The sequence below is a fragment of the Glandiceps talaboti genome, chromosome 9 (assembly GCF_964340395.1).
Source record: "Glandiceps talaboti chromosome 9, keGlaTala1.1, whole genome shotgun sequence".
Taxonomy (NCBI): Eukaryota; Metazoa; Hemichordata; class Enteropneusta; family Spengelidae; genus Glandiceps; species Glandiceps talaboti.
The window spans coordinates 742,733-766,397 of NC_135557.1; the positions used below are offsets into that span (position 1 = coordinate 742,733).

Consider the following 23,665-nt stretch of genomic DNA (forward strand, 5'->3'; position numbering starts at 1 on the left):
TAGTCAGTGTCTATAAGAGTAGTCAGTGTGTATAAGATTAGTCAGTGTCTATAAGAGTAGTCAGTGTCTATTAGAGTAGTCAGTGTCTATAAGAGTAGTCAGTGTGTATAAGATTAGTCAGTGTCTATAAGAGTAGTCAGTGTCTATAAGAGTATTCAGTGTCCATAAGAGTAGTCATTGTCTATAAGAGTAGTCAGTGTCTATAAGAGTAGTCAGTGTGTATAAGATTAGTCAGTGTCTATAAGAGTAGTCATTGTCTATAAGAGTAGTCAGTGTCTATAAGAGTAGTCAGTGTGTATAAGAGTAGTCAGTGTCTATAAGAGTAGTCAGTGTCTATGAGTAGTCAGTGTCTATAAGAGTAGTCAGTGGCTATAAGAGTAGTCAGTGTCTATAAGAGTAGTCAGTGTCTATAAGAGTAGTCAGTGTGTATAAGATTAGTCAGTGTCTATAAGAGTAGTCAGTGTCTATAAGAGTAGTCATTGTCTATAAGAGTAGTCAGTGTCTATAAGAGTAGTCAGTATGTATAAGAGTAGTCATTGTCAATAAGAGTAGTCAGTGTCTATAAGAGTAGTCAGTGTGTATAAGAGTAGTCAGTGTCTATAAGAGTAGTCAGTGTCTATAAGAGTAGTCAGTGTCTATAAGAGTAGTCAGTGTGTATAAGAGTAGTCAGTGTCTATAAGTAGTCAGTGTCTATAAGAGTAGTCATTGTCTATAAGAGTAGTCAGTGTCTATAAGAGTAGTCAGTGTGTATAAGAGTAGTCAGTGTCTATAAGAGTAGTCAGTGTCTATAAGAGTAGTCAGTGTCTATGAGTAGTCAGTGTCTATAAGAGTAGTCAGTGTGTATAAGAGTAGTCAGTGTCTATAAGTAGTCAGTGTCTATAAGAGTAGTCATTGTCTATAAGAGTAGTCAGTGTCTATAAGAGTAGTCAGTGTGTATAAGAGTAGTCAGTGTCTAGAAGAGTAGTCAGTGTCTATAAGAGTAGTCAGTGTCTATGAGTAGTCAGTGTCTATAAGAGTAGTCAGTGGCTATAAGAGTAGTCAGTGTCTATAAGAGTAGTCAGTGTCTATAAGAGTAGTCATTGTCTATAAGAGTAGTCAGTGTCTATAAGAGTAGTCAGTGTCTATAAGAGTAGTCAGTGTGTATAAGATTAGTCAGTGTGTATAAGAGTAGTCAGTGTTTATAAGTAGTCAGTGTCTATAAGAGTAGTCAGTGTGTATAAGATTAGTCAGTGTCTATAAGAGTAGTCAGTGTCTATAAGAGTAGTCAGTGTGAATAAGAGTAGTCAGTGTCTATAAGAGTAGTCAGTGTCTATAAGAGTTGTCAGTGGGAATAAGAGTAGTCAGTGTCTATAAGAGTAGTCAGTGTCTATAAGAGTAGTCAGTGTCTATAAGAGTAGTCAGTGTCTATAAGATTAGTCAGTGTGTATAAGAGTAGTCAGTGTCTATAAGAGTAGTTAGTGGCTATAAGTGTAGTCAGTGTCTATAAGATTAGTCAGTGTGTATAAGAGTAGTCAGTGTCTATAAGAGTAGTCAGTGTGTATAAGAGTAGTCTGTGTCTATAAGAGTAGTCAGTGTCTATAAGAGTAGTCAGTGTCTATAAGAGTAGTCAGTGTGTATAAGAGTAGTCAGTGTCTATAAGAGTAGTCAGTGTGTATAAGAGTAGTCAGTGTCTATAAGAGTAGTCAGTGTCTATAAGAGTAGTCAGTGTCTATAAGAGTAGTCAGTGGCTATAAGAGTAGTCAGTGTCTATAAGATTAGTCAGTGTGTATAAGAGTAGTCAGTGTCTATAAGAGTAGTCATTGTCTATAAGAGTAGTCAGTGTGTATAAGAGTAGTCAGTGTCTATAAGAGTAGTCAGTGTGAATAAGAGTAGTCAGTGTCTATAAGAGTAGTCAGTGTGTATAAGATTAGTCAGTGTCTATAAGAGTAGTCATTGTCTATAAGAGTAGTCAGTGTCTATAAGAGTAGTCAGTGTGTATAAGAGTAGTCAGTGTCTATAAGAGTAGTCAGTGTCTATGAGTAGTCAGTGTCTATAAGAGTAGTCAGTGGCTATAAGAGTAGTCAGTGTCTATAAGAGTAGTCAGTGTCTATAAGAGTAGTCAGTGTGTATAAGATTAGTCAGTGTCTATAAGAGTAGTCAGTGTCTATAAGAGTAGTCAGTGTCTATAAGAGTAGTCAGTGTCTATAAGAGTAGTCAGTATGTATAAGAGTAGTCATTGTCAATAAGAGTAGTCAGTGTCTATAAGAGTAGTCAGTGTGTATAAGAGTAGTCAGTGTCTATAAGAGTAGTCAGTGTCTATAAGAGTAGTCAATGTCTATAAGAGTAGTCAGTGTGTATAAGAGTAGTCAGTGTCTATAAGTAGTCAGTGTCTATAAGAGTAGTCATTGTCTATAAGAGTAGTCAGTGTCTATAAGAGTAGTCAGTGTGTATAAGAGTAGTCAGTGTCTATAAGAGTAGTCAGTGTCTATAAGAGTAGTCAGTGTCTATGAGTAGTCAGTGTCTATAAGAGTAGTCAGTGTGTATAAGAGTAGTCAGTGTCTATAAGTAGTCAGTGTCTATAAGAGTAGTCATTGTCTATAAGAGTAGTCAGTGTCTATAAGAGTAGTCAGTGTGTATAAGAGTAGTCAGTGTCTAGAAGAGTAGTCAGTGTCTATAAGAGTAGTCAGTGTCTATGAGTAGTCAGTGTCTATAAGAGTAGTCAGTGGCTATAAGAGTAGTCAGTGTCTATAAGAGTAGTCAGTGTCTATAAGAGTAGTCATTGTCTATAAGAGTAGTCAGTGTCTATAAGAGTAGTCAGTGTCTATAAGAGTAGTCAGTGTGTATAAGATTAGTCAGTGTGTATAAGAGTAGTCAGTGTTTATAAGTAGTCAGTGTCTATAAGAGTAGTCAGTGTGTATAAGATTAGTCAGTGTCTATAAGAGTAGTCAGTGTCTATAAGAGTAGTCAGTGTGAATAAGAGTAGTCAGTGTCTATAAGAGTAGTCAGTGTCTATAAGAGTAGTCAGTGGGAATAAGAGTAGTCAGTGTCTATAAGAGTAGTCAGTGTCTATAAGAGTAGTCAGTGTCTATAAGAGTAGTCAGTGTCTATAAGATTAGTCAGTGTGTATAAGAGTAGTCAGTGTCTATAAGAGTAGTTAGTGGCTATAAGTGTAGTCAGTGTCTATAAGATTAGTCAGTGTGTATAAGAGTAGTCAGTGTCTATAAGAGTAGTCAGTGTGTATAAGAGTAGTCTGTGTCTATAAGAGTAGTCAGTGTCTATAAGAGTAGTCAGTGTCTATAAGAGTAGTCAGTGTGTATAAGAGTAGTCAGTGTCTATAAGAGTAGTCAGTGTGTATAAGAGTAGTCAGTGTCTATAAGAGTAGTCAGTGTCTATAAGAGTAGTCAGTGTCTATAAGAGTAGTCAGTGGCTGTAAGAGTAGTCAGTGTCTATAAGATTAGTCAGTGTGTATAAGAGTAGTCAGTGTCTATAAGAGTAGTCATTGTCTATAAGAGTAGTCAGTGTGTATAAGAGTAGTCAGTGTCTATAAGAGTAGTCAGTGTGAATAAGAGTAGTCAGTGTCTATAAGAGTAGTCAGTGTCTATAAGAGTAGTTAGTGTGTATAAGAGTAGTCAGTGTGTATAAGAGTAGTCAGTGTCTATAAGAGTAGTCAGTGTCTATAAGAGTAGTCAGTGTCTATAAGAGTAGTCAGTGTCTATAAGAGTAGTCAGTGTCTATAAGAGTAGTCAGTGTCTATAAGAGTAGTCAGTGTCTATAAGAGTAGTCAGTGTCTATAAGTAGTCAGTGTCTATAAGAGTAGTCAGTGTCTATAAGAGTAGTCAGTGTGTATAAGAGTAGTCAGTGTGTATAAGAGTAGTCAGTCTATAAGAGTAGTCAGTGTCTATAAGAGTAGTCAGTGTCTATAAGTAGTCAGTGTCTATAAGAGTAGTCAGTGTGTATAAGAGTAGTCCGTGTCTATAAGAGTAGACAGTGTCTATAAGAGTAGTCAGTGTCTATAAGAGTAGTCAGTGGCTATAAGAGTAGTCAGTGTCTATAAGAGTAGTCAGTGTCTATAAGAGTAGTCAGTGTGTATAAGAGTAGTCAGTGTCTATAAGAGTAGTCAGTGGCTATAAGAGTAGTCAGTGTGTATAAGATTAGTCAGTGTCTATAAGAGTAGTCAGTGTCTATAAGAGTAGTCAGTGTGTATAAGAGTAGTCATTGTGTATAAGAGTAGTCAGTGGCTATAAGAGTAGTCAGTGTGAATAAGAGTAGTCAGTGTCTATAAGAGTAGTCAGTGTCTATAAGAGTAGTCAGTGTGTATAAGAGTAGTCATTGTGTATAAGAGTAGTCATTGTGAATAAGAGTAGTCAGTGTGTATAAGAGTAGTCAGTGTCTATAAGAGTAGTCAGTGTCTATAAGAGTAGTCAGTGGCTATAAGAGTAGTCAGTGTCTATAAGAGTAGTCAGTGTCTATAAGAGTAGTCAGTGTGTATAAGAGTAGTCAGTGTGTATAAGAGTAGTCAGTGTGTATAAGAGTAGTCAGTGTATATAAGAGTAGTCAGTGTCTATAAGAGTAGTCAGTGTCTATAAGAGTAGTCAGTGTATATAAGAGTAAACAGTGTCTATAAGAGTAGTCAGTGTCTATAAGAGTAGTCAGTGTGTATAAGAGTAGTCATTGTGTATAAGAGTAGTCAGTGTCTATAAGAGTAGTCAGTGTCTATAAGAGTAGTCAGTGTGTATAAGATTAGTCAGTGTCTATAAGAGTAGTCAGTGTCTATAAGAGTAGTCAGTGTCTATAAGAGTAGTCAGTGTGTATAAGATTAGTCAGTGTCTATAAGAGTAGTCAGTGTCTATAAGAGTATTCAGTGTCCATAAGAGTAGTCATTGTCTATAAGAGTAGTCAGTGTCTATAAGAGTAGTCAGTGTGTATAAGATTAGTCAGTGTCTATAAGAGTAGTCATTGTCTATAAGAGTAGTCAGTGTCTATAAGAGTAGTCAGTGTGTATAAGAGTAGTCAGTGTCTATAAGAGTAGTCATTGTCTATAAGAGTAGTCAGTGTCTATAAGAGTAGTCAGTGTGTATAAGATTAGTCAGTGTGTATAAGATTAGTCAGTGTGTATAAGAGTAGTCAGTGTCTATAAGAGTAGTCAGTGTCTATAAGATTAGTTAGTGTCTATAAGAGTAGTCAGTGTGTATAAGAGTAGTCAGTGTGTATAAGAGTAGTCAGTGTCTATAAGAGTAGTCAGTGTCTATAAGAGTAGTCAGTGTCTATAAGAGTAGTCAGTGTGTATAAGAGTAGTCATTGTCTATAAGAGTAGTCAGTGTCTATAAGAGTAGTCAGTGTGTATAAGAGTAGTCAGTGTGTATAAGAGTAGTCAGTGTCTATAAGAGTAGTCAGTGTCTATAAGTAGTCAGTGTCTATAAGAGTAGTCAATGTCTATAAGAGTAGTCAGTGTCTATAAGAGTAGTCAGTGTGTATAAGAGTAGTCAGTGTCTATAAGAGTAGTCAGTGTCTATAAGAGTAGTCAGTGTCTATGAGTAGTCAGTGTCTATAAGATTAGTCAGTGTGTATAAGAGTAGTCAGTGTCTATAAGTAGTCAGTGTCTATAAGAGTAGTCATTGTCTATAAGAGTAGTCAGTGTCTATAAGAGTAGTCAGTGTGTATAAGAGTAGTCAGTGTCTATAAGAGTAGTCAGTGTCTATAAGAGTAGTCAGTGTCTATGAGTAGTCAGTGTCTATAAGAGTAGTCAGTGGCTATAAGAGTAGTCAGTGTCTATAAGAGTAGTCAGTGTCTATAAGAGTAGTCATTGTCTATAAGAGTAGTCAGTGTCTATAAGAGTAGTCAGTGTCTATAAGAGTAGTCAATGTGTATAAGATTAGTCAGTGTGTATAAGAGTAGTCAGTGTTTATAAGTAGTCAGTGTCTATAAGAGTAGTCAGTGTGTATAAGATTAGTCAGTGTCTATAAGAGTAGTCAGTGTCTATAAGAGTAGTCAGTGTGAATAAGAGTAGTCAGTGTCTATAAGAGTAGTCAGTGTCTATAAGAGTAGTCAGTGTGAATAAGAGTAGTCAGTGTCTATAAGAGTAGTCGGTGTCTATAAGAGTAGTCAGTGTGTATAAGAGTAGTCAGTGTCTATAAGATTAGTCAGTGTGTATAAGAGTAGTCAGTGTCTATAAGAGTAGTTAGTGGCTATAAGAGTAGTCAGTGTCTATAAGATTAGTCAGTGTGTATAAGAGTAGTCAGTGTCTATAAGAGTAGTCAGTGTCTATAAGAGTAGTCAGTGTGTATAAGAGTAGTCTGTGTCTATAAGAGTAGTCAGTGTCTATAAGAGTAGTCAGTGTCTATAAGAGTAGTCAGTGTGTATAAGAGTAGTCAGTGTCTAAGAGTAGTCAGTGTGTATAAGAGTAGTCAGTGTCTATAAATAGTCAGTGTCTATAAGAGTAGTTAGTGGCTATAAGAGTAGTCAGTGTCTATAAGATTAGTCAGTGTGTATAAGAGTAGTCAGTGTCTATAAGAGTAGTCATTGTCTATAAGAGTAGTCAGTGTGTATAAGAGTAGTCAGTGTCTATAAGAGTAGTCAGTGTGAATAAGAGTAGTCAGTGTCTATAAGAGTAGTCAGTGTCTATAAGAGTAGTTAGTGTGTATAAGAGTAGTCAGTGTCTATAAGAGTAGTCAGTGTCTATAAGAGTAGTCAGTGTCTATAAGAGTAGTCAGTGTCTATAAGAGTAGTCAGTGTCTATAAGAGTAGTCAGTGTCTATAAGAGTAGTCAGTGTCTATAAGAGTAGTCATTGTGTATAAGAGTAGTCAGTGTCTATAAGTAGTCAGTGTCTATAAGAGTAGTCAGTGTCTATAAGAGTAGTCAGTGTGTATAAGAGTAGTCAGTGTGTATAAGAGTAGTCAGTCTATAAGAGTAGTCAGTGTCTATAAGAGTAGTCAGTGTCTATAAGTAGTCAGTGTCTATAAGAGTAGTCAGTGTGTATAAGAGTAGTCCGTGTCTATAAGAGTAGACAGTGTCTATAAGAGTAGTCAGTGTCTATAAGAGTAGTCAGTGTCTATAAGAGTAGTCAGTGTCTATGAGTAGTCAGTGTCTATGAGTAGTCAGTGTCTATAAGAGTAGTCAGTGTCTATAAGAGTAGTCAGTGTCTATAAGAGTAGTCAGTGTCTATAAGAGTAGTCAGTGTCTATAAGAGTAGTCAGTGTGTATAAGAGTAGTCAGTGTCTATAAGAGTAGTCAGTGGCTATAAGAGTAGTCAGTGTGTATAAGATTAGTCAGTGTCTATAAGAGTAGTCAGTGTTTATAAGAGTAGTCAGTGTGTATAAGAGTAGTCATTGTGTATAAGAGTAGTCAGTGTGTATTAGAGTAGTCAGTGTGTATAAGATTAGTCATTGTGTATAAGAGTAGTCAGTGTGTATAAGAGTAGTCATTGTGTATAAGAGTAGTCATTGTGAATAAGAGTAGTCAGTGTGTATAAGAGTAGTCAGTGTCTATAAGAGTAGTCAGTGTCTATAAGAGTAGTCAGTGGCTATAAGAGTAGTCAGTGTCTATAAGAGTAGTCAGTGTCTATAAGAGTAGTCAGTGTGTATAAGAGTAGTCAGTGTGTATAAGAGTAGTCAGTGTGTATAAGAGTAGTCAGTGTATATAAGAGTAGTCAGTGTCTATAAGAGTAGTCAGTGTCTATAAGAGTAGTCAGTGTCTATAAGAGTAGTCAGTGTGTATAAGATTAGTCAGTGTCTATAAGAGTAGTCAGTGTCTATAAGAGTAGTCAGTGTCTATAAGAGTAGTCAGTGTGTATAAGATTAGTCAGTGTCTATAAGAGTAGTCAGTGTCTATAAGAGTATTCAGTGTCCATAAGAGTAGTCATTGTCTATAAGAGTAGTCAGTGTCTATAAGAGTAGTCAGTGTGTATAAGATTAGTCAGTGTCTATAAGAGTAGTCATTGTCTATAAGAGTAATCAGTGTCTATAAGAGTAGTCAGTGTGTATAAGAGTAGTCAGTGTCTATAAGAGTAGTCAGTGTCTATGAGTAGTCAGTGTCTATAAGAGTAGTCAGTGGCTATAAGAGTAGTCAGTGTGTATAAGATTAGTCAGTGTGTATAAGAGTAGTCAGTGTCTATAAGAGTAGTCAGTGTCTATAAGAGTAGTCAGTGTCTATAAGAGTAGTCAGTGTCTATAAGAGTAGTCAGTGTATATAAGAGTAGTCAGTATGTATAAGAGTAGTCATTGTCAATAAGAGTAGTTAGTGTCTATAAGAGTAGTCAGTGTGTATAAGAGTAGTCAGTGTCTATAAGAGTAGTCAGTGTCTATAAGAGTAGTCAGTGTCTATAAGAGTAGTCAGTGTGTATAAGAGTAGTCAGTGTCTATGAGTAGTCAGTGTCTATAAGAGTAGTCATTGTCTATAAGAGTAGTCAGTGTCTATAAGAGTAGTCAGTGTCTATAAGAGTAGTCAGTGTGTATAAGAGTAGTCAGTGTCTATGAGTAGTCAGTGTCTATAAGAGTAGTCATTGTCTATAAGAGTAGTCAGTGTCTATAAGAGTAGTCAGTGTGTATAAGAGTAGTCAGTGTCTATAAGAGTAGTCAGTGTCTATAAGAGTAGTCAGTGTCTATGAGTAGTCAGTGTCTATAAGAGTAGTCAGTGTGTATAAGAGTAGTCAGTGTCTATAAGTAGTCAGTGTCTATAAGAGTAGTCATTGTCTATAAGAGTAGTCAGTGTCTATAAGAGTAGTCAGTGTCTATAAGAGTAGTCAGTGTCTAGAAGAGTAGTCAGTGTCTATAAGAGTAGTCAGTGTCTATGAGTAGTCAGTGTCTATAAGAGTAGTCAGTGTCTATAAGAGTAGTCAGTGTGTATAAGAGTAGTCAGTGTCTATAAGAGTAGTTAGTGGCTATAAGAGTAGTCAGTGTCTATAAGTAGTCAGTGTCTATAAGAGTAGTCAGTGTGTATAAGAGTAGTCCGTGTCTATAAGAGTAGACAGTGTCTATAAGAGTAGTCAGTGTCTATAAGAGTAGTCAGTGGCTATAAGAGTAGTCAGTGTCTATAAGAGTAGTCAGTGTCTATAAGAGTAGTCAGTGTGTATAAGAGTAGTCAGTGTCTATAAGAGTAGTCAGTGGCTATAAGAGTAGTCAGTGTGTATAAGATTAGTCAGTGTCTATAAGAGTAGTCAGTGTCTATAAGAGTAGTCAGTGTGTATAAGAGTAGTCATTGTGTATAAGAGTAGTCAGTGGCTATAAGAGTAGTCAGTGTGTATAAGAGTAGTCAGTGTCTATAAGAGTAGTCAGTGTCTATAAGAGTAGTCAGTGTGTATAAGAGTAGTCATTGTGTATAAGAGTAGTCATTGTGAATAAGAGTAGTCAGTGTGTATAAGAGTAGTCAGTGTCTATAAGAGTAGTCAGTGTCTATAAGAGTAGTCAGTGGCTATAAGAGTAGTCAGTGTCTATAAGAGTAGTCAGTGTCTATAAGAGTAGTCAGTGTGTATAAGAGTAGTCAGTGTGTATAAGAGTAGTCAGTGTGTATAAGAGTAGTCAGTGTATATAAGAGTAGTCAGTGTCTATAAGAGTAGTCAGTGTCTATAAGAGTAGTCAGTGTATATAAGAGTAGTCAGTGTCTATAAGAGTAGTCAGTGTCTATAAGAGTAGTCAGTGTGTATAAGAGTAGTCATTGTGTATAAGAGTAGTCAGTGTCTATAAGAGTAGTCAGTGTCTATAAGAGTAGTCAGTGTGTATAAGATTAGTCAGTGTCTATAAGAGTAGTCAGTGTCTATAAGAGTAGTCAGTGTCTATAAGAGTAGTCAGTGTGTATAAGATTAGTCAGTGTCTATAAGAGTAGTCAGTGTCTATAAGAGTATTCAGTGTCCATAAGAGTAGTCATTGTCTATAAGAGTAGTCAGTGTCTATAAGAGTAGTCAGTGTGTATAAGATTAGTCAGTGTCTATAAGAGTAGTCATTGTCTATAAGAGTAGTCAGTGTCTATAAGAGTAGTCAGTGTGTATAAGAGTAGTCAGTGTCTATAAGAGTAGTCATTGTCTATAAGAGTAGTCAGTGTCTACAAGAGTAGTCAGTGTGTATAAGATTAGTCAGTGTGTATAAGATTAGTCAGTGTGTATAAGAGTAGTCAGTGTCTATAAGAGTAGTCAGTGTCTATAAGATTAGTTAGTGTCTATAAGAGTAGTCAGTGTGTATAAGAGTAGTCAGTGTGTATAAGAGTAGTCAGTGTCTATAAGAGTAGTCAGTGTCTATAAGAGTAGTCAGTGTCTATAAGAGTAGTCAGTGTGTATAAGAGTAGTCAGTGTCTATAAGAGTAGTCAGTGTCTATAAGAGTAGTCAGTGTGTATAAGAGTAGTCAGTGTGTATAAGAGTAGTCAGTGTCTATAAGAGTAGTCAGTGTCTATAAGTAGTCAGTGTCTATAAGAGTAGTCAATGTCTATAAGAGTAGTCAGTGTCTATAAGAGTAGTCAGTGTGTATAAGAGTAGTCAGTGTCTATAAGAGTAGTCAGTGTCTATAAGAGTAGTCAGTGTCTATGAGTAGTCAGTGTCTATAAGATTAGTCAGTGTGTATAAGAGTAGTCAGTGTCTATAAGTAGTCAGTGTCTATAAGAGTAGTCATTGTCTATAAGAGTAGTCAGTGTCTATAAGAGTAGTCAGTGTGTATAAGAGTAGTCAGTGTCTATAAGAGTAGTCAGTGTCTATAAGAGTAGTCAGTGTCTATGAGTAGTCAGTGTCTATAAGAGTAGTCAGTGGCTATAAGAGTAGTCAGTGTCTATAAGAGTAGTCAGTGTCTATAAGAGTAGTCATTGTCTATAAGAGTAGTCAGTGTCTATAAGAGTAGTCAGTGTCTATAAGAGTAGTCAATGTGTATAAGATTAGTCAGTGTGTATAAGAGTAGTCAGTGTTTATAAGTAGTCAGTGTCTATAAGAGTAGTCAGTGTGTATAAGATTAGTCAGTGTCTATAAGAGTAGTCAGTGTCTATAAGAGTAGTCAGTGTGAATAAGAGTAGTCAGTGTCTATAAGAGTAGTCAGTGTCTATAAGAGTAGTCAGTGTGAATAAGAGTAGTCAGTGTCTATAAGAGTAGTCGGTGTCTATAAGAGTAGTCAGTGTGTATAAGAGTAGTCAGTGTCTATAAGATTAGTCAGTGTGTATAAGAGTAGTCAGTGTCTATAAGAGTAGTTAGTGGCTATAAGAGTAGTCAGTGTCTATAAGATTAGTCAGTGTGTATAAGAGTAGTCAGTGTCTATAAGAGTAGTCAGTGTCTATAAGAGTAGTCAGTGTGTATAAGAGTAGTCTGTGTCTATAAGAGTAGTCAGTGTCTATAAGAGTAGTCAGTGTCTATAAGAGTAGTCAGTGTGTATAAGAGTAGTCAGTGTCTAAGAGTAGTCAGTGTGTATAAGAGTAGTCAGTGTCTATAAATAGTCAGTGTCTATAAGAGTAGTTAGTGGCTATAAGAGTAGTCAGTGTCTATAAGATTAGTCAGTGTGTATAAGAGTAGTCAGTGTCTATAAGAGTAGTCATTGTCTATAAGAGTAGTCAGTGTGTATAAGAGTAGTCAGTGTCTATAAGAGTAGTCAGTGTGAATAAGAGTAGTCAGTGTCTATAAGAGTAGTCAGTGTCTATAAGAGTAGTTAGTGGCTATAAGAGTAGTCAGTGTCTATAAGTAGTCAGTGTCTATAAGAGTAGTCAGTGTGTATAAGAGTAGTCCGTGTCTATAAGAGTAGACAGTGTCTATAAGAGTAGTCAGTGTCTATAAGAGTAGTCAGTGGCTATAAGAGTAGTCAGTGTCTATAAGAGTAGTCAGTGTCTATAAGAGTAGTCAGTGTGTATAAGAGTAGTCAGTGTCTATAAGAGTAGTCAGTGGCTATAAGAGTAGTCAGTGTGTATAAGATTAGTCAGTGTCTATAAGAGTAGTCAGTGTCTATAAGAGTAGTCAGTGTGTATAAGAGTAGTCATTGTGTATAAGAGTAGTCAGTGGCTATAAGAGTAGTCAGTGTGTATAAGAGTAGTCAGTGTCTATAAGAGTAGTCAGTGTCTATAAGAGTAGTCAGTGTGTATAAGAGTAGTCATTGTGTATAAGAGTAGTCATTGTGAATAAGAGTAGTCAGTGTGTATAAGAGTAGTCAGTGTCTATAAGAGTAGTCAGTGTCTATAAGAGTAGTCAGTGGCTATAAGAGTAGTCAGTGTCTATAAGAGTAGTCAGTGTCTATAAGAGTAGTCAGTGTGTATAAGAGTAGTCAGTGTGTATAAGAGTAGTCAGTGTGTATAAGAGTAGTCATTGTCTATAAGAGTAGTCAGTGTCTATAAGAGTAGTCAGTGTGTATAAGAGTAGTCAGTGTCTATAAGAGTAGTCATTGTCTATAAGAGTAGTCAGTGTCTATAAGAGTAGTCAGTGTGTATAAGAGTAGTCATTGTGTATAAGAGTAGTCAGTGTCTATAAGAGTAGTCAGTGTCTATAAGAGTAGTCAGTGTGTATAAGATTAGTCAGTGTCTATAAGAGTAGTCAGTGTCTATAAGAGTAGTCAGTGTCTATAAGAGTAGTCAGTGTGTATAAGATTAGTCAGTGTCTATAAGAGTAGTCAGTGTCTATAAGAGTATTCAGTGTCCATAAGAGTAGTCATTGTCTATAAGAGTAGTCAGTGTCTATAAGAGTAGTCAGTGTGTATAAGATTAGTCAGTGTCTATAAGAGTAGTCATTGTCTATAAGAGTAGTCAGTGTCTATAAGAGTAGTCAGTGTGTATAAGAGTAGTCAGTGTCTATAAGAGTAGTCATTGTCTATAAGAGTAGTCAGTGTCTATAAGAGTAGTCAGTGTGTATAAGATTAGTCAGTGTGTATAAGATTAGTCAGTGTGTATAAGAGTAGTCAGTGTCTATAAGAGTAGTCAGTGTCTATAAGATTAGTTAGTGTCTATAAGAGTAGTCAGTGTGTATAAGAGTAGTCAGTGTGTATAAGAGTAGTCAGTGTCTATAAGAGTAGTCAGTGTCTATAAGAGTAGTCAGTGTCTATAAGAGTAGTCAGTGTGTATAAGAGTAGTCAGTGTCTATAAGAGTAGTCAGTGTCTATAAGAGTAGTCAGTGTGTATAAGAGTAGTCAGTGTGTATAAGAGTAGTCAGTGTCTATAAGAGTAGTCAGTGTCTATAAGTAGTCAGTGTCTATAAGAGTAGTCAATGTCTATAAGAGTAGTCAGTGTCTATAAGAGTAGTCAGTGTGTATAAGAGTAGTCAGTGTCTATAAGAGTAGTCAGTGTCTATAAGAGTAGTCAGTGTCTATGAGTAGTCAGTGTCTATAAGATTAGTCAGTGTGTATAAGAGTAGTCAGTGTCTATAAGTAGTCAGTGTCTATAAGAGTAGTCATTGTCTATAAGAGTAGTCAGTGTCTATAAGAGTAGTCAGTGTGTATAAGAGTAGTCAGTGTCTATAAGAGTAGTCAGTGTCTATAAGAGTAGTCAGTGTCTATGAGTAGTCAGTGTCTATAAGAGTAGTCAGTGGCTATAAGAGTAGTCAGTGTCTATAAGAGTAGTCAGTGTCTATAAGAGTAGTCATTGTCTATAAGAGTAGTCAGTGTCTATAAGAGTAGTCAGTGTCTATAAGAGTAGTCAATGTGTATAAGATTAGTCAGTGTGTATAAGAGTAGTCAGTGTTTATAAGTAGTCAGTGTCTATAAGAGTAGTCAGTGTGTATAAGATTAGTCAGTGTCTATAAGAGTAGTCAGTGTCTATAAGAGTAGTCAGTGTGAATAAGAGTAGTCAGTGTCTATAAGAGTAGTCAGTGTCTATAAGAGTAGTCAGTGTGAATAAGAGTAGTCAGTGTCTATAAGAGTAGTCGGTGTCTATAAGAGTAGTCAGTGTGTATAAGAGTAGTCAGTGTCTATAAGATTAGTCAGTGTGTATAAGAGTAGTCAGTGTCTATAAGAGTAGTTAGTGGCTATAAGAGTAGTCAGTGTCTATAAGATTAGTCAGTGTGTATAAGAGTAGTCAGTGTCTATAAGAGTAGTCAGTGTCTATAAGAGTAGTCAGTGTGTATAAGAGTAGTCTGTGTCTATAAGAGTAGTCAGTGTCTATAAGAGTAGTCAGTGTCTATAAGAGTAGTCAGTGTGTATAAGAGTAGTCAGTGTCTAAGAGTAGTCAGTGTGTATAAGAGTAGTCAGTGTCTATAAATAGTCAGTGTCTATAAGAGTAGTTAGTGGCTATAAGAGTAGTCAGTGTCTATAAGATTAGTCAGTGTGTATAAGAGTAGTCAGTGTCTATAAGAGTAGTCATTGTCTATAAGAGTAGTCAGTGTGTATAAGAGTAGTCAGTGTCTATAAGAGTAGTCAGTGTGAATAAGAGTAGTCAGTGTCTATAAGAGTAGTCAGTGTCTATAAGAGTAGTTAGTGTGTATAAGAGTAGTCAGTGTCTATAAGAGTAGTCAGTGTCTATAAGAGTAGTCAGTGTCTATAAGAGTAGTCAGTGTCTATAAGAGTAGTCAGTGTCTATAAGAGTAGTCAGTGTCTATAAGAGTAGTCAGTGTCTATAAGAGTAGTCATTGTGTATAAGAGTAGTCAGTGTCTATAAGTAGTCAGTGTCTATAAGAGTAGTCAGTGTCTATAAGAGTAGTCAGTGTGTATAAGAGTAGTCAGTGTGTATAAGAGTAGTCAGTCTATAAGAGTAGTCAGTGTCTATAAGAGTAGTCAGTGTCTATAAGTAGTCAGTGTCTATAAGAGTAGTCAGTGTGTATAAGAGTAGTCCGTGTCTATAAGAGTAGACAGTGTCTATAAGAGTAGTCAGTGTCTATAAGAGTAGTCAGTGTCTATAAGAGTAGTCAGTGTCTATGAGTAGTCAGTGTCTATGAGTAGTCAGTGTCTATAAGAGTAGTCAGTGTCTATAAGAGTAGTCAGTGTCTATAAGAGTAGTCAGTGTCTATAAGAGTAGTCAGTGTGTATAAGAGTAGTCAGTGTCTATAAGAGTAGTCAGTGGCTATAAGAGTAGTCAGTGTGTATAAGATTAGTCAGTGTCTATAAGAGTAGTCAGTGTGTATAAGAGTAGTCAGTGTGTATTAGAGTAGTCAGTGTGTATAAGATTAGTTAGTGTGTATAAGAGTAGTCAGTGTGTATAAGAGTAGTCAGTGTGTATAAGAGTAGTCATTGTGTATAAGAGTAGTCATTGTGAATAAGAGTAGTCAGTGTGTATAAGAGTAGTCAGTGTCTATAAGAGTAGTCAGTGTCTATAAGAGTAGTCAGTGTCTATAAGAGTAGTCAGTGTCTATAAGAGTAGTCAGTGTGTATAAGAGTAGTCAGTGTCTATAAGAGTAGTCAGTGTCTATAAGAGTAGTCAGTGTGTATAAGAGTAGTCATTGTGTATAAGAGTAGTCATTGTGAATAAGAGTAGTCAGTGTGTATAAGAGTAGTCAGTGTCTATAAGAGTAGTCAGTGTCTATAAGAGTAGTCAGTGGCTATAAGAGTAGTCAGTGTCTATAAGAGTAGTCAGTGTCTATAAGAGTAGTCAGTGTGTATAAGAGTAGTCAGTGTGTATAAGAGTAGTCAGTGTGTATAAGAGTAGTCAGTGTATATAAGAGTAGTCAGTGTCTATAAGAGTAGTCAGTGTCTATAAGAGTAGTCAGTGTCTATAAGAGTAGTCAGTGTGTATAAGATTAGTCAGTGTCTATAAGAGTACTCAGTGTCTATAAGAGTAGTCAGTGTCTATAAGAGTAGTCAGTGTGTATAAGATTAGTCAGTGTCTATAAGAGTAGTCAGTGTCTATAAGAGTATTCAGTGTCCATAAGAGTAGTCATTGTCTATAAGAGTAGTCAGTGTCTATAAGAGTAGTCAGTGTGTATAAGATTAGTCAGTGTCTATAAGAGTAGTCATTGTCTATAAGAGTAATCAGTGTCTATAAGAGTAGTCAGTGTGTATAAGAGTAGTCAGTGTCTATAAGAGTAGTCAGTGTCTATGAGTAGTCAGTGTCTATAAGAGTAGTCAGTGGCTATAAGAGTAGTCAGTGTGTATAAGATTAGTCAGTGTCTATAAGAGTAGTCAGTGTCTATAAGAGTAGTCAGTGTCTATAAGAGTAGTCAGTGTCTATAAGAGTAGTCAGTGTCTATAAGAGTAGTCAGTGTATATAAGAGTAGTCAGTATGTATAAGAGTAGTCATTGTCAATAAGAGTAGTTAGTGTCTATAAGAGTAGTCAGTGTGTATAAGAGTAGTCAGTGTCTATAAGAGTAGTCAGTGTCTATAAGAGTAGTCAGTGTCTATAAGAGTAGTCAGTGTGTATAAGAGTAGTCAGTGTCTATGAGTAGTCAGTGTCTATAAGAGTAGTCATTGTCTATAAGAGTAGTCAGTGTCTATAAGAGTAGTCAGTGTCTATAAGAGTAGTCAGTGTGTATAAGAGTAGTCAGTGTCTATGAGTAGTCAGTGTCTATAAGAGTAGTCATTGTCTATAAGAGTAGTCAGTGTCTATAAGAGTAGTCAGTGTGTATAAGAGTAGTCAGTGTCTATAAGAGTAGTCAGTGTCTATAAGAGTAGTCAGTGTCTATGAGTAGTCAGTGTCTATAAGAGTAGTCAGTGTGTATAAGAGTAGTCAGTGTCTATAAGTAGTCAGTGTCTATAAGAGTAGTCATTGTCTATAAGAGTAGTCAGTGTCTATAAGAGTAGTCAGTGTCTATAAGAGTAGTCAGTGTCTAGAAGAGTAGTCAGTGTCTATAAGAGTAGTCAGTGTCTATGAGTAGTCAGTGTCTATAAGAGTAGTCAGTGGCTATAAGAGTAGTCAGTGTCTATAAGAGTAGTCAGTGTCTATAAGAGTAGTCATTGTCTATAAGAGTAGTCAGTGTCTATAAGAGTAGTCAGTGTCTATAAGAGTAGTCAGTGTGTATAAGATTAGTCAGTGTGTATAAGAGTAGTCAGTGTTTATAAGTAGTCAGTGTCTATAAGAGTAGTCAGTGTGTATAAGATTAGTCAGTGTCTATAAGAGTAGTCAGTGTCTATAAGAGTAGTCAGTGTGAATAAGAGTAGTCAGTGTCTATAAGAGTAGTCAGTGTCTATAAGAGTAGTCAGTGGGAATAAGAGTAGTCAGTGTCTATAAGAGTAGTCAGTGTCTATAAGAGTAGTCAGTGTCTATAAGAGTAGTCAGTGTCTATAAGATTAGTCAGTGTGTATAAGAGTAGTCAGTGTCTATAAGAGTAGTTAGTGGCTATAAGAGTAGTCAGTGTCTATAAGATTAGTCAGTGTGTATAAGAGTAGTCAGTGTCTATAAGAGTAGTCAGTGTGTATAAGAGTAGTCAGTGTCTATAAGAGTAGTCAGTGTCTATAAGAGTAGTCAGTGTCTATAAGAGTTGTCAGTGTGTATAAGAGTAGTCAGTGTCTATAAGAGTAGTCAGTGTGTATAAGAGTAGTCAGTGTCTATAAGAGTAGTCAGTGTCTATAAGAGTAGTCAGTGTCTATAAGAGTAGTCAGTGGCTATAAGAGTAGTCAGTGTCTATAAGATTAGTCAGTGTGTATAAGAGTAGTCAGTGTCTATAAGAGTAGTCATTGTCTATAAGAGTAGTCAGTGTGTATAAGAGTAGTCAGTGTCTATAAGAGTAGTCAGTGTGAATAAGAGTAGTCAGTGTCTATAAGAGTAGTCAGTGTCTATAAGAGTAGTTAGTGTGTATAAGAGTAGTCAGTGTGTATAAGAGTAGTCAGTGTCTATAAGAGTAGTCAGTGTCTATAAGAGTAGTCAGTGTCTATAAGAGTAGTCAGTGTCTATAAGAGTAGTCAGTGTCTATAAGAGTAGTCAGTGTCTATAAGAGTAGTCAGTGTCTATAAGAGTAGTCAGTGTCTATAAGAGTAGTCATTGTGTATAAGAGTAGTCAGTGTCTATAAGTAGTCAGTGTCTATAAGAGTAGTCAGTGTCTATAAGAGTAGTCAGTGTGTATAAGAGTAGTCAGTGTGTATAAGAGTAGTCAGTCTATAAGAGTAGTCAGAGTCTATAAGAGTAGTCAGTGTCTATAAGTAGTCAGTGTCTATAAGAGTAGTCAGTGTGTATAAGAGTAGTCCGTGTCTATAAGAGTAGACAGTGTCTATAAGAGTAGTCAGTGTCTATAAGAGTAGTCAGTGTCTATAAGAGTAGTCAGTGTCTATGAGTAGTCAGTGGCTATAAGAGTAGTCAGTGTCTATAAGAGTAGTCAGTGTCTATAAGAGTAGTCAGTGTCTATAAGAGTAGTCAGTGTCTATAAGAGTAGTCAGTGTGTATAAGAGTAGTCAGTGTCTATAAGAGTAGTCAGTGGCTATAAGAGTAGTCAGTGTGTATAAGATTAGTCAGTGTCTATAAGAGTAGTCAGTGTCTATAAGAGTAGTCAGTGTGTATAAGAGTAGTCATTGTGTATAAGAGTAGTCAGTGTGTATAAGAGTAGTCAGTGTGTATAAGAGTAGTCAGTGTGTATAAGAGTAGTCAGTGTCTATAAGAGTAGTCAGTGTCTATAAGAGTAGTCAGTGTGTATAAGAGTAGTCATTGTGTATAAGAGTAGTCATTGTGAATAAGAGTAGTCAGTGTGTATAAGAGTAGTCAGTGTCTATAAGAGTAGTCAGTGTCTATAAGAGTAGTCAGTGGCTATAAGAGTAGTCAGTGTCTATAAGAGTAGTCAGTGTCTATAAGAGTAGTCAGTGTGTATAAGAGTAGTCAGTGTGTATAAGAGTAGTCAGTGTGTATAAGAGTAGTCAGTGTATATAAGAGTAGTCAGTGTCTATAAGAGTAGTCAGTGTCTATAAGAGTAGTCAGTGTATATAAGAGTAGTCAGTGTCTATAAGAGTAGTCAGTGTCTATAAGAGTAGTCAGTGTGTATAAGAGTAGTCATTGTGTATAAGAGTAGTCAGTGTCTATAAGAGTAGTCAGTGTCTATAAGAGTAGTCAGTGTGTATAAGATTAGTCAGTGTCTATAAGAGTAGTCAGTGTCTATAAGAGTAGTCAGTGTCTATAAGAGTAGTCAGTGTGTATAAGATTAGTCAGTGTCTATAAGAGTAGTCAGTGTCTATAAGAGTATTCAGTGTCCATAAGAGTAGTCATTGTCTATAAGAGTAGTCAGTGTCTATAAGAGTAGTCAGTGTGTATAAGATTAGTCAGTGTCTATAAGAGTAGTCATTGTCTATAAGAGTAGTCAGTGTCTATAAGAGTAGTCAGTGTGTATAAGAGTAGTCAGTGTCTATAAGAGTAGTCATTGTCTATAAGAGTAGTCAGTGTCTATAAGAGTAGTCAGTGTGTATAAGATTAGTCAGTGTGTATAAGAGTAGTCAGTGTCTATAAGAGTAGTCAGTGTCTATAAGATTAGTTAGTGTCTATAAGAGTAGTCAGTGTGTATAAGAGTAGTCAGTGTGTATAAGAGTAGTCAGTGTCTATAAGAGTAGTCAGTGTCTATAAGAGTAGTCAGTGTCTATAAGAGTAGTCAGTGTGTATAAGAGTAGTCAGTGTCTATAAGAGTAGTCAGTGTCTATAAGAGTAGTCAGTGTGTATAAGAGTAGTCAGTGTCTATAAGAGTAGTCAGTGTCTATAAGAGTAGTCAGTGTCTATAAGAGTAGTCAGTGTGTATAAGAGTAGTCAGTGTCTATAAGAGTAGTCAGTGTCTATAAGAGTAGTCAGTGTCTATAAGAGTAGTCAGTGTCTATAAGAGTAGTCAGTGTCTATAAGAGTACTCAGTGTCTATAAGAGTAGTCAGTGTGTATGAGTAGTCAGTGTCTATAAGAGTAGTCAGTGTCTATAAGAGTAGTTAATGTTTTGCTACTAGTAGTCAATGTTTATTAATGTTGTCTTGTCAATGGTCTTGATAGAGATATTTGAGGCAGTACTTGTATTATAACCTTTATTTGCTTATATAGATAAAGATACGAGAGCAAGAGGAGAAGATGAAACAAGAAGAAGAGTTGGAAAAGAAAGCGAAGATGGAGAAAATTAGAGAACAGAAAAGATTAGCAAAACAGGCAAGTGGAGGTATTTGCATCCTTTCAGTCAGTGGTCAAAAGATATCATATGTAACAGCTAAGTGCCATTATATTTCTGCAAGTTTGATGTCTAATTTATGGAAGTGTTACCCTCTTTTGGTTTGGTTGTGTACTATGTTTAAATTATGATAATGAGACTATGATCTTACAGTTGCCATGGCATTCTGTATGTGTGTCATTGTCAAATTCATGGACTTTTACATGTTGAAAGATAATCGCCTGTGTGAACATATGATCATTAGTAAGATAGATCTATATACACACTGACTACTGTTATACACTGACTAGTAGCACTGCAAATAGCATAATATTTATTTTTTAATTTTTTTTAATTTTTTGGCTTTGTTATAATGTTTTTGGTTTCATTAGTCCCCGCTGGACGAAGTCCGGGACGTGGACTTATGGATTGGGTTCCGTCTGTCCGTGCGTCTGTTCGTCCCTCCGTCCGTCCGTCCGTCCGTCCATCCGCAGCTGTTTCTTGGAGATGCCTGGACCGATTTTTTTCCAACTTGGTACAGGGGCAACATACAATAGCACGTCAATTTGTTTCATGATACAATCCAATATGGCCGCCTAGCAGCCATTTTGTTTGCAAATTTTCCCTGTCTAAAGCCTTAACTCAGACATGCTTGAACAGATCTTATTCAAAGTTGGTATTAGGACAGTGTTCTATGACATACATGTGCATATTCATTGTTGTCGTGATACGATCCAATATGGCCGCCTAGCAGCCATTTTGTTTGTGAATTTTCCATGTCCAAAGCCATAACTCAGACATGCTTGAATAGATCTCATTCACAGTTGGTATTAGGACAGTGTTCTATGACATACATGTGCATATCCATTTTCATCGTGATACGATCCAATATGGCTGCCTGGCAGCCGTTTTGTTTGCGAATTTTCCATCTCCAAAGCCATAACTCAGACATGCTTGAACAGATCTCATTCAAAGTTGGTATTAGGACAGTGTTCTATGTCATACATGTGCATATTCATTGTTGTTGTGATACAATCCAATATGGCCGCCTGGCAGCCATTTTGTTTGCAATTTTTCTATGTCCAAAGCCATAACTCAGACATTCTTGAACAGATCTCCTTCAAAGTTGGTATTAGGACAGTGTTCTATGACATACATGTGCATATCCATTTTTGTCGTGATACGATCCCCCATACCCGACCCATCCTTTATTGTTGTAGGCATGTTCCATGTCCAACAAGCAGACACAACATATCTAAGTCTGTTTGATTTAGGTTCACAAGTGTTGTTGCGTGATCAGAGTAGTGATAATTCCTTAAAACCCAATCATAGCGGGGACTATGTCATTCTCAATGACTTGTTTATGGGGGGGTCACTCAAAAACTTGGGAGTGAAAGGGCGGGCTACTCAAAATTTTGTGGATTTCTGAAGCAATTCCTCCGACCCCCCCCCCCCCCCCAGGTTGTAAATAATGATGGCTCCCTTATAGGCATTTGAGTAAACATTCAAAAAATATACGTAAATACCCTTAGCAACCATGACCACCCCACAGCAACAGCCAAATGGTTGTGTATTTCTGAAAGATAACAACAGGGATTCTTTTTAGGCAAGTGAACAAACATTCAAAAAGTGTATGCCAATATGCCTAGCCACCAAGACCACACCCTTAGGAACAGCCAAATAAAATTATATTTTGGTGAAACAACAACATCATCTTGCAAGCATTGGAGTAAACAATCATAAAATGTATGCAAATGTCCCTAGCAACCATGACCATGACCATAGCAACAGCCAAACAGTGGCGTATTTTTGAAGGTCAAATTTGCAAGTGATTTATATGTCGCAGTGTAGATGAAATATCCTGACTGACATACTCTGACTCCAATGTATGTAAATATCAAACATATGAAGACAGACAATGTCTCACAAATGCCCAGAGATGATCAGAACAATTGCTGGATGAATCAGGAATGACTAAGCTAACAACATCAGAAACGAAGCTAAATATATTTCTATTTTAATTGACGGCGACACTGATAGAGCTATGCAGGAGTGTGAAATAGTCTACATGCATGATGCAATGAGTAGACAAACCGACTTGTAAACTCGTGGTGAATTTAATGGGACAGAAGGAAGTTCAACATGCATATGCAGATGGTGGTGTTTGTGCGGCAAATACTATATGTTACAAAGTTGATAAAAGTTGGAAGCAGAAAATTATAGGACTTGGAGCAGATGTTGCATTAACTCTGGATGTATATGCTACAAGGTTCGACATATCTTACACGTGTCGCACCTTATAGCATGTACATCCAGAGCTAATGGTGTGTCTGTCAATCTTGGTCGAAACAGGAATGTATACACTTTACCCAGGGAGAAGTAGGGCAGTAATACCGTATCACTTCACTATATTAAAGTTGTTAAACTGTTTCAATGCTTACCGTGAAGTATGTAAACTTTCTGGTGCATAATAGCAATGTTATGAGGGTTTGAATTTTGTTTATTATTTGCCGTGGAAACGTTAGTACATATCCTGGGTATGTAGGGGATCACGAAAACCGACTGAAGACGAGGATGGCAAGCTTTCCTGTGTTTAGAATAGGAAGCTGGCATTTAAACAACATTTTGGACAAGTAACGTTCACTGGGACTTGAAAAATCACAGATGTAGAGCTAAATTTCTTGCATAAATAATGAAATTGCAAGACTACTCTTATGGAAGGCATTCAGTTTAAATGTGATTTTGGTTTTATCACCATATTATATTATACCAGTATATTGATAGTGGACATCTAGAGATTTGATTGGTCTAGACATCAAACTAGCATATCTAAAACATGATGGATACTTGCCATTAGCGGTTCAAGTGCGACTTTCCCGACTTGGTGAGCCAGCAAGTCGGGTGTCATAAAAATTGTTTGCATCTCTAAAGCTATTTGCAATGTCCCTGATAATGGGTCAGTACAACTGATATGACATTGAGCTTAGCTTTGCCCAATGTGTTATAGCTTTTCCTGATGTGTTATGTAAAAGTGCTTTATCACATTTGTAAATATTGCCAACAAACATTATTAAGTGATAAGAAAGATAAGAAACCCCACTTCCTTAGCTAATGGCTGATTCTGTTGGCATACGTCCAAGTTTTGATGTTTACAAATATTACTTGGACTTGATTATTTGTTGTCTGCTCCTATCCAAACATTGTAGTCTGCTCTTGTCCAAACATTGTAGTCTGCTCCTATCCAAACATTGTAGTCTGCTCCTATCCAAACATTGTAGTCTGCTCCTGTCCAAACATTGTAGTCTGCTCCTATCCAAACATTGTAGTCTGCTCCTGTCCAAACATTATAGTGTACTCCTTTCCACACATTGTAGTCTGCTCCTATCCAAACACTGTAGTCTGCTCCTATCCAAACATTATATACTCCGTTCACACTAGGACCTATCCTCCGGAGAATCAGTGACTTAAATTAACTCCGGAGGTAATTTGCGTGTGTGAATGGTCGACTCCGGAGAATCTGTGGATTATTTTACTGCGGAGGTTTTGGTTGATTCAGCTCCGGAGATCCTCCGGAGGAAAGGATTAGCTTGTACTCAGTTGTAGGTGTGAACGCTTTACGCCGGTGTAAGCGCCCTCAATCGGTGTATTGCAGTCATCGCACTAATTTCCCCGGTCAGCAAATTACCATGTTGCCAGCTAATTAGTGCGCAATATTGAGAGTTCGATCGACAATTACCGAGCCACATGTTCATACATGTATTGTAAACTGATGTCGCCGCGTACTTAG

At 36.7% G+C, this 23,665-nt stretch overlaps 1 protein-coding gene across 1 annotated transcript in view; it reads left to right on the forward strand.

Moving 5' to 3' along the window:
- Nucleotides 1–23,665, forward strand: part of LOC144440420 (coiled-coil domain-containing protein 191-like) — a 125,151-nt gene that overhangs the window by 40,470 nt on the left and 61,016 nt on the right. Inside the window, exon 5 of the mRNA XM_078129792.1 lies at nt 19,779–19,880. Within this exon, the coding sequence (XP_077985918.1) occupies nt 19,779–19,880 (102 nt within the window). The remainder of the gene's footprint in view (nt 1–19,778; nt 19,881–23,665) is intronic.